The 14293-nt window shown below is 42.8% G+C and overlaps 2 protein-coding genes across 2 annotated transcripts in view; one reads left to right on the forward strand and one right to left on the reverse strand.

The window, feature by feature from the left end:
* Positions 1-14293, forward strand: part of LOC143326695 (protein NLRC3-like) — a 206867-nt gene that overhangs the window by 44743 nt on the left and 147831 nt on the right. The window lies entirely within an intron of this gene.
* Positions 5567-14193, reverse strand: dhx35 (DEAH-box helicase 35). Its single transcript, XM_076741918.1, has 21 exons — positions 14135-14193; positions 13577-13704; positions 13090-13182; positions 12658-12735; positions 12424-12528; positions 12279-12340; positions 11963-12032; positions 11403-11462; positions 10843-10955; positions 10657-10753; positions 10307-10465; positions 9548-9758; positions 9271-9395; positions 8937-8991; positions 8588-8778; positions 8410-8487; positions 8159-8288; positions 7825-7906; positions 7654-7725; positions 7429-7540; positions 5567-7316 (listed from the first exon to the last, which is right to left on the reverse strand). Exons 1-21 carry the CDS (start codon positions 14172-14174, stop codon positions 7278-7280), a joined length of 2100 nt encoding a protein of 699 aa, XP_076598033.1. The 5' UTR covers positions 14175-14193; the 3' UTR covers positions 5567-7277.

Raw genomic sequence — 14293 nt, forward strand, 5'->3', positions numbered from 1 at the left:
TTAGGCCTCTCACCCTTTAACAATGGGTTAAGTGATGAATTGACATTTACAGCACAGCCTGCCAAGTAACACTGGGTACAGAGCACACTGAGAAACTGACCGTGAAGTCATAATGAGCGAGTGGGCAAGAGCAGAGATTTTCTATTAACACAAGGGTAGAGGAGTTGAAGGGGTTGTGGGCTATGAAAGGGCCAGTTTCTTGAACAAAACTGCCCCGCTTTAACAGCCACCCCCCCCCTTCCCCTCTTCAAAGTTATTAGGCTACAGTCATGGGAGAGCTTGAGCACCAGCTAGTGGTAGTGAAGTTTCACTGCCAAGACGCTCCACACCAAACACATTAATCATGACCAGGGGAGTGTAAAATTCAATCGGCTCCTTCCATCCATTTCATGTGAAGCAGACTGAAGGCCGGCCTTGTAGTGCCTGAGAAAGGAAGGATGAAAAAAGGGGGGAAAAAAGAAAGAGGAGCTCCCTACACTTCATCAGAACCCCTACTTCATAACAAATGGAGTGTCTCTCCGGCGGAGGAGTGCCATCAGAAACGCGCGTTCTCTCTATCCATTTAATTCCGGCAGTGGAGGAAGGGTCAGGGAGGGAGCAGTGGGTGCGTGTTCTTCTCTCCGCTCGCCGCTTCCCCAGTCACACAGTAAACTACCTTTTAGGAATTGTTTCTCAATAAGAAATGATCAGTCCATTTATCTGCACCAGGCGGGCCTGTCTCCTCACCCAGACCTCCAATATTTTTCGTTTGACCTGATCAGGGCTATAAACTAGACCAAGACACTTTCAATTTGTCACCCGAGGAGGCCTCTGCGAGTCCCATGCTACTGATTGCATCCTCCCTCCCAAATGTAAAAATTCCTCCCATGCCTGAAATCTCTTAGATTTGAAGCGGCTAAGAGATTTCTTTTTTTTCTTTTTTTTTTTTCATGCATACAGCTACTAAAAAGGGCCTCTCATTCATGCTATAAAAAAAGGTTCAGAGAGATAATCACATCCGCACACCAGGTCCAGAATATGATGTTGCTTTGTGGTTAAAAACTCATGATTTTGCAGGTGAATGCAAAATAATTTTTCTCTCCCTCCTGCTTAACAAATTTTAGCTTATCGTTTCAATTATTAATAGAGATTTGTAATAAAAGTATTGCCTGGTTACAAGCCAGTCATTAAGTCCAAGCAGTGACTCCAAATGTTATGTCAATGACAGTACTGAGCATGAACCTTGAATCTTGCGTGCATGTGTTCATATCACTAATGGATAAAATCACAGTATATGTATTCTGATATGGTCAATATCTAATCTAGAATATTAAATAAGAAACAGTTTATGTATAAAACAACAAGACTGTAATGTTTTTGGCTAATCCAGCGATCAATCAAGCATCACGTAAATGCAAAAATCATGTAAAAATCCAACAGTGCCATAAAGCAGTCCTGCTCATTGGTTTGCAACACTGCCCAGGATGGCTGAAAACACCCGCAGATATAAAGGCAGAGCAAATTCATCTGGTCTCAGTCTCATTTCATACGATTTCAACATCATCTGAGATGCGGGAGAGAGAAATCTAAGACAGACTGTGAACCCCTTCAACAAACAAGACCATGAAAAAACTGGGAGAAAGCACTTATTACTGATTGTTCATTGAGGGGAGAAATATTAACCACGTTGTTTTCTTTCAAAACAAGTACAAACTTTGAACGGGGGTAATTACAATTCACACATGACTTGCTTTCCCATCAAAGCCTTTAAAACAGTTAAACATTCTTTGAATTAGATGGAACATGTCAATGATTTTTTGACAGCACTGAAATATGGTGAGGAACACTCAACCACGTACACACAACCTGCTCAAACTGCCGCCTCATCCCAGTCACATGCACGCGATTAATCACTGATACCTCCGGCTGTCATGTCGCATGTATGTGGTTACACAACACTAATGGGCAACTGGGTGGAACTGAAAAACACATGTAGAAAAGTGTCCTTTTCCTTACTTGTTTTTGACCTCCTGAAAGACATCGGGTGGGGAAAAGTCTCCTTCCCATCAGTTGACGCAGAGACAGGTGCAGCATTTCCATTCATTGCACTTTCCAGGATCCCTAAAATCCAGGACATACAAGACATATAAGACAAATCTTGTATTGACACACGTAGTTATGGCCCATAACAGATTGCATGTTTAGTTTCATAAAACATTAATTAGCTTCTATTAGGAGATTATGTCATTTTTGTAAGATTGGGTCATATTTGTCAACAACAATTGCCTGCATCACTGATTAAATGCCAATGGGATATGAAGCTTTTGGTTGCTCACAGTGTGGTTCATGTGTTATCTGTATTAAATGTTTGCAGTGTCAATGATGCTGTGCAACCGCCCTCCATGTCTCAATCATAAAAAGTGATATCAAGCATGATCAACCATATTATAACACAAACATCTCTGCTCACTCTCACTGTTACGGGCACACGAAAAGGATGTCACAAATAATGCAAAAAAAGATAGATTAAAAGTACTAAAAGGTAATTGTTTGCATTCAACAATCACATTTTTAGCTCTCCTCTCCTGTTTATCACATTCTGTGGTTCTAAACAATGTTTTTCTTTGAGCCACAACACTTGTTACCTCACTGATGAAGGTGTGCTTCACACAGGTTTGCAGTAAGCATTTCCATATGTTCAGGTTTCTATTTCTCATTTCAGCTGCGTCAGAAAATGTACTATAGTCTTGACTTTTCTACCTTGTTCACACACAATTTTACTTGTCATTTAAGACAGAATAAATCACAAAAGACCTTTTTTTTTTGGGCTGTCAACGGGGGCAACCTGACCACATAAAATGGATGACAGCGGCTAAAAACTGGTTACCTGAGATAGCCAGACAACCGTCAAACTGTGGGTGACAAGACAAATGTTGAAAGGCGGTCCCTATTTGGATATCATATTTAGATAAGTGGGGTATTCAGTCATGATTGACTAATGTGTCGGCAGCACTCCATTTGCTTCTCGATACAGTTAATGCCTAATTACTGCACTTAATTGGATAGTTACTAATAACCATTACTGATTAACTGACACTAGAGGCAAATCATCCTTTCCGATTTGACCGCTACAGACTGCCATACTCGGTTGATAGTGTGGATTAAGAGATGCTGTGAGCAGTCCTGCTGAAATTTAGCTAGATTTTAACTGAAATAACCAAAATTTGTTGAGGAAATGGTCTCCAGTGCAGTCTCCAGATGTACCTGAATCATTGACACTTTACTGTTATACTGCAGGCTGGAACCCAGAGTCTGTTAAGAAGCCGACTTCATTTCCACTTCATCATTTTGTAGGTCTGAGATAACTGGCCCAAAGACTAAAACACAACTGCCACTGAAACAAAAGAAAGTGGGTAGAATTTGCCTTGAAATAAGTAGTGCTACACTGGAAGAGCTGGGATGCACATCTCCAGAAATGCCCTTTAATATCAACATGCACGTCTGAGGGCTCACCTGACCCATACATGTCACCTTGGCTTTAAGACCGGGGAGAGACAGTCCCTCTACTACCCTCCACCGGCTGCCTGCAGAAGAAGTCCAACCTGCACTTTTAGGTGATAGTTCTGTCTTGTCAGCAAGATATATGTGAATTTCAGGATGCACGTAAGGACATGCATCTGAACAATCCCACTTCTGACAATAGATGTGGCCACTCTTGATGGCTACTGCATGTAGATAAGTGTTGACCTTAATATCCTCCACCAGTTCTACAACACAAACTATCTCAGCAAGCTTACTGCTCCATAGTGGTATCATTACAACTGAAAACTGGCAACAACTGAAAAGCAAATTTACAACAAAACAATGTGAAGGACAGCGGATGGTTTAAGAAATCAAAATACCAAGTAAGTCTACATAAACAGCTGGGCAAACAGACCATAAAAGGAAAATCAACTCATATGGCCACGTAATTTTGGCGTACCAAGAGTAAACTTTGCATCTAAAGCTTGATGCTGCCAAAAAAAAAATTAAAAAAAAGTACATTGTAGTGAAAGCTGCTACCAGCAAAATATCCTCACACTTAAGCTTGTTCTCGAGAGTAATTGTTCTCTTTGCCTTTTTTTACATAAAGTATAAAATATTAAAACATTGGGCAGTAACAGTAGAACATGAACCAGCAGCAGTGGCTACCTTTGTCTTTCTTTATCAAATTTAACATTATCTGGCTAAATGTAGACAAACAGCAGCAACATTACCTGCAGTGGCAGACAGTCAGAAATGTAACTTAGTGGACTAGCTGAAGGTAGAGAGTAGCACGAAAATGACAAGTAAACTAGAAATATCTGAAAAGTGTACTTTTGTATCATACAGTGCTTGAGCTATACTCAATTTTATCAGAGTTGGTAGCATTGCCGCGCTGGATGAAACAACCCCACACAAGTTTGTGGAGCGTTTGAGGCCAAGCCTATTAATTTAGCGATAGAGTTACGTTACACACCTTATACACTTTCCATTGCACGTTTGTGTTGTGGTGCCGCGTCGAAGTACACACGTTCAGCGTTCAGTAGACACTAACTGCTGAACATTAAAAAACTAACTCATGGAGTAGTGGACTCAGTCATCACGCGACGCACCGACTGAGCACAGGTAAAGTTGGCGCCTTTTCTCTTCCGCATTTCGGTGTTGCTGAGCAACGATGCGCTCAGTGCTTCCACTGATGGCCAAAAGTTGTACTGCAGCCGCGTATGCTCCCACAACTGCAATGCCGCTATTATGCCACAGGTTTGTCATGTGTTTATTGGTTTGTGGTAATTTGTTCAAACACGGATTTGTCAGGGGATATGTACAGCACAGAGTTTGACGCACCCCCTTAAGACTGAAAGTTGGGTAAAAATACACGAGCCAAGTAGAAATCTTGTTTGTTGTTTTAGTGCTTCAGTGGTGCATGCAAATTTGTATGAAATTAACTTGTCTTTCTACGCAAGAATATACCTGGTCACAGATTTGTTCTGCAGTAATTTGATTAAACGCATTCAGTTGGAAATCAGTAAGTTTTGAAACAATTATGGTCTTAAAACTATAGATGTTGACACATAAAGCAGAACCCACTTTAAGGCCCTCATCCTGTCAGCTGACCTGTCAGCTCTTGACCTGCATATCACTCTGGCACCTAAACACATCATAGACACGAAAAATGTGGCTCTGGTAAAAATATATTCTAAAATATTCCCATTCTTCTATTTTCGGCCATTGTTTTTTCCTACTGAATATAAACAGATCACTGCAGTTAAGTCCATATGCTCACCATATTGCATCTCTAAAAGGATTTACGGCTCATCAATCAAAGTCCTAATTTCTGCCTATGTGTCAACGGCAAAAACAACCATTTTGAAGTTACACACCACATCACAAGGGGAGCTAATGCATGTAGACACTCATAAATGCCTTTACACCCACTGCTGATCCTCTGAATCGTTCGGGGTGGACACTGTTTGTGGTACAACAGCGACACCTCCTGGCGACGTTGTGTACTGCATAAAATACAGTCACTAGATCCGGGGGGGAATAATCAAACGCACTCAGTGCATGACAATAAGGCTTTATTGAGGATGTGAGGAGGAAAGGGCAGGTGACAGTTTTTATCTCAGAGGTGAGCAATTACACAGGTCTACAGATTACTGCTTTGGCTGCATACATACTCAGAGTATCAGCACAAATGAGGATAAACAAGTCATCTCGCAAACGCTCTCATTTGCAATAAGACAACGAGATAATCTTAACTGTATAGGTCTACATCAGAGTACCATTTAACATGCATTGGTACCTCGGTTGTATGTCTAATTTGAGTTGGTTTTCCTAACTATGGCGTGGTGTGTTGTTCTGTGGTTTCATTACACTTTCACTGAATCTACAGTAGTGACCTCAAGAACAAGATCTACAAAAAATCATGCAGACAGAAGTAAAATTTGGTGACAGTGACCTTACGGGTAAAACCTTTAATATACTGCTCACTGACGCTTTCAGTGCCAAATACCTCTGAAGAAAGACAAAACCATAAAGTACAAACCAAAGCAAAAGCAGGAATGTAGAGTGTATGCAGTCAGTGTGGAATGGATCGCAGAAATAATAAATCACTGGTCTTTTTACTGAACACCAGGCAGATGATGCTGATGGTAACAGGGAACAAAAAGGTCTGTCTCAAAACTGAGACAAACCGTAAGACGAAAGGCAATTATGATGGCCAAAGAGATGGCTGAAATCGAATAAATGCTACCGTTTCTTTGAGGCTTTGGACGCATGTCTGAGTACACTGTTTGTCATCACAGGGACAAATGGCACTTTTTAGTTTTGATTTCACAGCTTTTCATTTACAATGCTCGAGTGCATTTCCACATTCCATCTGGAAATGAAACGTGAAATAGGCTGATAAAGAAATTTGGCACAGAGTGGTGACAAGGCCACTGTGTCTGAGTTAGACTGTAATTAAGTGGCAATACAATGCGGAAAACAAGATCAAAAAAGTAAAGTAGTCTTTTCACAGTATCAATACACGACCGAGGATCTGAGGTTGGCTGAAAAAAATAAAGAGATGTGTTTCCATCTGCAGTAAAGTTCCTGAAAATATATATTCCACTACATTCTCTATGAAGATACAGAAAGTTTCAGAAATCAAAAATTGGAGATAAGGTGAACCAGTTAGGAACATAAAAGGCACCCAGGTTATGAGGGGAGAAAATTAGCCGAAAGAAAAAAAACCTAAGCCAGAAGTCTCTCAGAGGGAAACATCCTCACATTCTATTGTGTTCCATTATTTATCATGCAACAGGAAAATACAGCAATTAAAAAAATAATGAAGCCAAGAACCAGGAGTGGACGGGCCTGTGGCACAGGAGCCGTTCCCTGGACCAAAGCCTGCTCTGACTATGTACAAGTGTGAATGAAGTGAGCTACATGACCACACTCGAATGGACAGTCGTCAGGCACAGCCTGATCTCACCTCTCATTCATCCCCATTTACTCTCGAAGATCAAATAGAAACTACATCCCTGCCAAAAAGCAAGACGGACGCTTTCAAATGAAGCACGTCACAAGTGTTCAGACTGAAAATGGATCCACTTCATCCCATTCTAGCATGGCCGCATAGTGTGGTGGGGTTGAGCAGGTGGACATGGACGATAAATATATATTACAACTTTATATACAATGAACTTGGGGGGGGGGGCACAGTGTTGTGAGGGGGTTACTCCTTTTAATTCAATGACTCTTCCTGTCTTAACGAGGTGAAATGATGGCGAGATTTAGAGGACCCGGGACCTCTTGCTGGCCAATGAGCCGTGCTGAAAGAGAAAAGGGACAAGACTCAGTTAATGTTCGAGAATTATGGGATTCAAGCTACAGCTACAGCTACGTCATAACAAGCTGGAGTCTGCGGTCTCGTTCTTGACCTACCTTGGCCTGCTTGTAAAAGTGAGGGGCCAACTCAACCAACCAGGACGACTCAACAGCAGTCACATCACGCATGTAGTATTTAGCTGTCTGCACCACCTCATTGAAAACAACCCTGGAAAGGAGACAATGGAAAGACTTACTCTTAATGTCTGTAAACTCTGTGCGTGCCATAAATGTAAAAGAATAAAGGAAGCCATGCGTGTTGTACAAGGAACACGTACTGACCATTTAGGAGGTTTCTCTCCAAACAGCACGGAGTTGGGGTGGATGTGAAGCTCGCGATCGTCTCGTAAAGTCCTGGCGGAGCAAAATGAATACGAGTATGTGCCATGTGATTTGACAGTGTACAGAAAGTGGAATAATGCGTTTGCTGGAAGTCTGACAGCTAACTCTCACCGGTAGGAACCTGAATGGTGAATGCGGGCTGCATTCGCGAAAAACCCAAATACAATGCACTTCAAGATCACATCAGGGTCACCTGTGCAAAGGAAAGTAGCAGTGAGCATGTCAAATGACTATTTTACCTTAGCTGTGTATATGACTGTGATGCAAAATGAACTCTGTTTCCACATTCAAGCTTTCATACTAAGATCAAGTTTCTTCGAAGCGGCGCACATTCATAGGATGAAAACCAAACAAGGTCACCAGATACTGAGGCCACCTGGTCTCAACATGTCACTCAGTCTGCTCAGCTGATACAAACCAACATATGAACACGATGCATGCATACCCTCACTGGAAGTCCGTGGCACCTTAAACTTGTTCATGAGACGCCGGAGCTGCTCTCGTACGGTCACAGCCCGCAGCAGACCCTTATAATTGAGGAAGTGTTCCTGACACCACTGGGAGCTCTTCTGATGCTGCGGGAAAGAGGAAAAGGCTTCATCGTCTTGATCAGAGTCAACTTCTTCCCTGACTTTGGCCAAGGCTGTAAGCCCCGCTGTCACCAGCTGAGCTATATGCTGCACATACACTCTTTACCTTAATAAATGCTTCATACACATTCAGCATGGTGAGGTGGTCTCCCTCAGCCACTGCAAATTTCCGGTGCTCTCGGGCCTGCAGGGTGAGATAGCAAAAAATGGGCTAATTGTTATGCTGACAGCGCATTTCTGCCAAATATCCAACACTCTCCTTTTGAAAGCCTGTTTTCACTTACGGCAGCTTTCTTCTGATTGGGCGGCACAACAAACACATTCTGAATCTGCATCATTGCTGCAATGGTAACAATCTCTTTAGAGCAGCCAAAATTTCCTGACTCTAGGAGCATCTTGGCAAACATGGGGCTGAGCGGAAACTCTGCCATCCGCACACCCAAGGGATCAGTCAAACGGCCGTAATGGTCCAGACCTGCCAGCACACACACAGCTGGTTAAGATTCTGCATCATGTGCAAGGACACCTTAGCTTGTGGATGCTTGCAGACACAGAATTTTGAACACTAGTGTTGCAGTTGAAGGACAGTTTCCCTTTTTATTTTTCCACCCTGCTGACAGCCTTGTTTCCTACCTCCCAGAGCGTAGAGCAGCTCGAGAGCCTGAACCATGGTCTGAGCTGGAGGAGGCTGCAACATCAGAAAAAAAAACAAATGCATTACACCTCCGACTATTACAATTTTCACTCTGAAAGACAGAATTAAGTGAGAATCTTGCATGCTCGAGAAGTGTTGTCATTACATCTTTAAAAGCACAAATACACAATGACTGCGTTAATTTTATGGTTTCTATACATTTTTCCCCAGAGGCCAAGGGCCATTCTCGCTAATTAAAATGTAAAGTACAATTCCTTTCACAGTGGGTGAGCACATCACAGCCACCCCGTGGATGCAAAGTGAGCTACTCACAGAGAGGAAGCTGAACCGCAGCACGTTGTCAATGCCTAATGCTTTGAGCTGCAGGATGACAGGAGCCAAATTGGTGCGCTGCATCTCTGGCACAGTAGAGGCGGGCAGTTTCTCAAAGTCCTCCTCTGGTGAAAGAAACAGAGGTAATAAGAAACACAGGCAGGGAATGACAAAGACAAAAACAGGCAGAGGAGGGCGGAGGGAGGAGGGAGGAGGACAAGACTGCAACACTTTTCCACAAAAAGTTCCTCCACTATTCCCGCAGGCTCACACGCACCTGTGTACAGTCTGAAGCACTTCCCAGGTCGGTTTCGTCCGGCCCTCCCGGCCCTCTGGCTGGCCGAAGCCTTGGAGATGGGGGTGACCACCAGCGATTCAATGGCGGTGTGAGGATTATAGGCTCGCAGCTTCACAAACGCACAGTCGATAACAAATACAACCCCATTTATAGTGATGGAGGTCTCAGCTATGTTAGTGGCCACCACAACCTGGAGGAAACATCAGACAGGAATAAGTCACATGGTTTGTAAATTTAACTCAGTTACCAGCTGTTGTGTGCTCATGTACCGTTTAATGTAGTATAATTAAATGTAGTCATATTGAGCACATACATGGAAGATTTGACTTTAAGGCTTTTTCTGCACGACTATTAGCATCTCCGTCATTTTATATACAGTCCAAAATGCCAAAAGAGGTCTTTTTGAGAGGTGCGAAAGAATATGGACAGTGACGAACGTAAATCCATGACAACTTAACATTAAAACAAGTTAAAACATAGCCACTATAATAAATGTTAAGAACTTCAATCCTCTTGTATGTTAGCTGCTTCCAGACCTTTAAATTGCCACTCACATCTCACATCTGTTCAGTGATTCAAGTGAAATGAAAGAAGTGAAGTGAAATGGCAATCCAGTCTGATTATCGGGCAAATGACTTGGATGTTGGAAGAAATACCAAATAGTGTAGATGCAAATTTGTTTAGACTATAAGTGTTTTTCTCAATATAAATACACAAAAACAACAGTGGCACATTTACCTTGCGAACAGAGGAGGGCGCCCTCTCAAACACCTTCATCTGCTCGGCGTAAGGTAGACCAGAGTACATGGGCAAAATCCTCAGGTGTTTCTTCATGCCGTACCGTGACAGAGTCCGGGCCTGGTCCTGCAGGAGGGACACCACTTTCTCCACCTCCTCCTACGAGTGCAAATATGGAGGACAATGACAAGAAGACAATAAAGACAAAGAAGGAATAAAAGGCTGACAGCTACAATATAGAAATTAAATAAGAAATGGGATGCTGGCGTACTTGTGTACAATTTACACCTCTGTGTCAGATGAAAGTTAATCAAACTCACTCTTTGTCAAATAAATATGAGGCCACTGACCTGTCCGGTGAGAAAAGCCAGGACGTCTCCGTCATCCTCCGTCTCATGGATCTTCAACACCGTCTCCACTGTGGCCTTCACATAGTCTGGAACAGGACTGAGAACAGCAAAAAGACACTTCAGAGTTTAGAACAAATACGGTAATCATACACTTTTTCCTCCAACTGGATTATGTGTGTTCTCTACCTGACGGTGTAGAAGACGTCCACTGGAAAGGTGCGTCCCTCCACGGTCAGAATTCCACACGTGTCCTTGTTGGGATCCCCAGACTCGTTCAGGTTGAAGAAGTCATGGAATTTCTTCGGATGAAGGTGATATTACAGTTAGTAAAGAGACCAAAGGAAGAGCAGTTCGATTCACTTTTTAAGTTAATTGAGAAATGATGATAAGTGAGATTCGCCAGTTAACACACTAAAAATGTTTTTTTGAGCAATGAAATGCTATTCCTGTCCTCAATCTGACATTTTTTAAAGGATGCAACCTCCTACTGCGGTGTAACTAAACAATTTGCATGTGCAGATAAAAGCCTTTTTACCAAAAAGTACAGTAGATGTCTGATATGGCATTTCAGCTGACTTGTGCAGTGCTGAGCACAGTCGTGGCCTGATTGTGTCTTTCTTTCATCAGTGCATCGCGGATGTCAGTACAATGTGATCTGACCTGACATCAACTTTTCCCTCTGCCTGTCTTTGTTTTCTCTCTTCTTGCTAATCAAGCATATCTGCTCATCTTAATGATGCAGTCACCTTGGCATCCAGAGTGGCAGAGGCCACAATCAGCCTCAGGTCTCGCCGCTTCTTCTGAATCTGGAGAAGAATCAGAGAGCAGAAAACAGTGAGAATGGAGAGGCAGAGTCAGAGTTCAAATGGGAAACTAACTTCCTGGGATTGTTTTCCAGCCTGGTAAAGTATAAAGTATAGTTAAAAGGTATACTATGCAGGATTTTCCTAACAAGCAATGCATGGACTCATACAATACACACAAAGTAACCCCTCTCAATCATCACTTATGACCCACTACAAGTGTGTGGCAGTGTATTTATCTGCCATCTGCCTATATTTTCTTATTTTCTTCTTATTCTTGAGTTTTATTCTTAATATATTTGGACTTCTTATTATTGTGTTCAGGGCGTTTCTGGGCTGCAGACTTTGGGCAGTGGGTGTGTAGACCCCCAGAGAAAGCTATGAAAAAGTCGAACACAGCACCGAAAACTGTTTGTTTACAAAAAGTAACCGCCAATTCCTGCATTGTACACCTTTAAACAATAAAGCTTCATTTGTTCCACTGACAGAAACAGCTGAATTACCTTCTTTAGTAGACCGATGGCTATGTCTGTGTACAGGGTTCTCTCATGTGCTTCATCGAGCATCAACACGCTGAGGAGAACAGCACAGTAAAAAAAAAACATGAGAGTGAATCTGTCTCCGTCTTGATAACAAAAACAAGCCTGCATGTCTAATAACAGTCAGCCTTTTTCACAGAAGGCATTTTATCACAGCAGGAAACACACAAGTGTAAATAATAAAATTAAGGGTGGCTGAATTCCATTTAGCTGCTACAGTTTCCAGGTCCCAGTGTAGTTCATGCTGGTCATTTTCACAACCTTAACTACAATCACGCACCTGTATTTTTTCAAAAGAGGATCAGCCATCATCTCCCGCACCAGCATGCCATCTGTAAGGAACTGAACCAAAAAGGCACAACTAAGTACCGAAAGGAAGCAAACACAGGACAGCTTGAGACTTCACACATCTGACGGGGGAATACCTTGATCCTTGTGGCGTGGGGATCAGAGCAGTCATCAAATCGGATGGTGTAGCCCACCTCATGTCCCAGCAGGGCCCCCCGCTCCTCTGCCACGCGGTTAGCTACCTATCAGCGGGAAAGAGGGGGAAAGTACAGAATTTGAAGCAGACGCGTGTCCTTCAGTGTGAAGCAGTTTTCTTGAGATGAAATGACATTGGCAAACGGTGAGCGGTAAGAGGACAAGAGAAGTCTTACAGAGATAGCAGCCACACGGCGAGGCTGTGTCACTCCAATCACCTTCCCCTCCGCAGCCCAGCCAGCCTCCATCAGGTACTGAGAGGAGTCAGATGGAACATCAAAAAAGACGAGGAGGACAAAGCATGAGACAGAGACACTGATGTTGCAGAACAGCAGACTCTGCATAAATTAAACCCTAGCTGATGTGGTCCAAACCTCGCTTAAAAAAAAAAAAAAAAAGACCACTAAGCATCAAGACAAGGTCATGTAAAACCACTATGGGAGCTAAGCCACATGAAGGGTATCAGTCCACTGCAGCAGTGTTGTGCATTTCGCTGTTAGGTTTGGTGCGTGTGTGACTTTGAGGGTATTTTGCCCTTTTAAGAGCAGGCAGAAAGCAAATGCGACACACCAGTACACCCATTCTCACTCATTTGAAATGATGCTCACCTGAGGTATCTGTGTTGTCTTCCCACATCCTGTCTCACCAACTATGATGACAGTCTGGAAGCTCTCCACCAAATATAAGATGTTGTTTCTGTGCTGGATGGGAAACAGTTCATAAAAAACAATTAGACTAGGGATGCAACGAATGATTATTTTCATTCTCCATGAATCTATCAATTATTTTCCTGATTCATCGATTAATTGATGGTTTATAAAATGTTAGAAAATGTCTGGCTTTGTCTACAACACAAAGATATTCAGTTCACAGTCACAGAGGAGAAAATATTCACATTTAAGAAGCTGGAGTCAGAGAATTTTCACTTTTCTTTTCTAAAAAAAAATTGCTCAAACTGATTAATTAATTTTGTAAATAAATGACAATTAATTTCATAGATGACAGCTACTCGATTAATGCTTGCAGCTCTGCAGTAAACATCACCGTCGGACATCCTACTGTTACACTGATGCATGTTTAGGGGCGATCTGAAACCTTGAAAACGGGGAGTTTCTGTCGTTGCTTCTCTATGGAGAGGGCGATGTGCGGGTTGAAGATGATGGGGGATCCGGTGGTCTCTGTGTTGAGCTCCCGCTCCTCTGAGATCCCCGGTGCCTCAGAGCCTGGAGCAGAACAGATGGTGAAGGTGAAGATGAGATGTTTTATTTAAATGTAAAGCAGGCTGGGGATTTAAGAGGATGTCAGCCAGGGTTTAGTGCAATGCGCTGACATTAAATGAAGGACCTATAGGCGCTGAAAGCCCTCCGCTGGTTACCACTAACTTACATTATTGCCATTTTGGACGCGTGTGTGCATGTAGCTGTCGTACTTTCTGCCTTGCAGCTTGTGTGTTTTATTTTGGCAGGTTTTTACTTTGATTCCGCAGAGCTAACCGAGCTGAACTGAACCGGCTGCAGAAATCACGCAGCCGCCCTGAACGCGCCATCAGCCAAACCGAGACCGACTGAGCGATATCAGCAGCTGTATGTCCATAAACGTAAATCCGAAAAACTCACGCAAAATGTCCAATTCATGCATTATTTTCGTACTTACCCGGCTTCCAAAATTTCATCGTGGAGAGGGGAGCCGCCATCTTGGCTTCTACGTCACATTTTTTTTTCTTGTACGTCTTTGTAGGTGACGTCATGATCTGGGCTCTCTTCAGAGATTTTATGAATGATGTGAGTGTTTGAAAACAGCTGCGGGTTCAAA

This window comes from Chaetodon auriga, chromosome 10 (genome assembly GCF_051107435.1).
Source record: "Chaetodon auriga isolate fChaAug3 chromosome 10, fChaAug3.hap1, whole genome shotgun sequence".
Lineage (NCBI taxonomy): Eukaryota > Metazoa > Chordata > Actinopteri > Chaetodontiformes > Chaetodontidae > Chaetodon > Chaetodon auriga.

Bases quoted from the DNA above. Each gene is read 5' to 3' on its own strand.
- dhx35 (XM_076741918.1), bottom strand. From the start codon at position 14,174: ATGGCGGCTCCCCTCTCCACGATGAAATTTTGGAAGCCGG. The intron at 12,736-13,089 runs GTGAGCATCATT...GACTCCTCTCAG, and splicing joins AGACAACACAGATACCTCAG to TACCTGATGGAGGCTGGCTG. The intron at 7,907-8,158 runs GTATGCATGCAT...TCCTTTGCACAG, and splicing joins GCCACGGACTTCCAGTGAGG to GTGACCCTGATGTGATCTTG.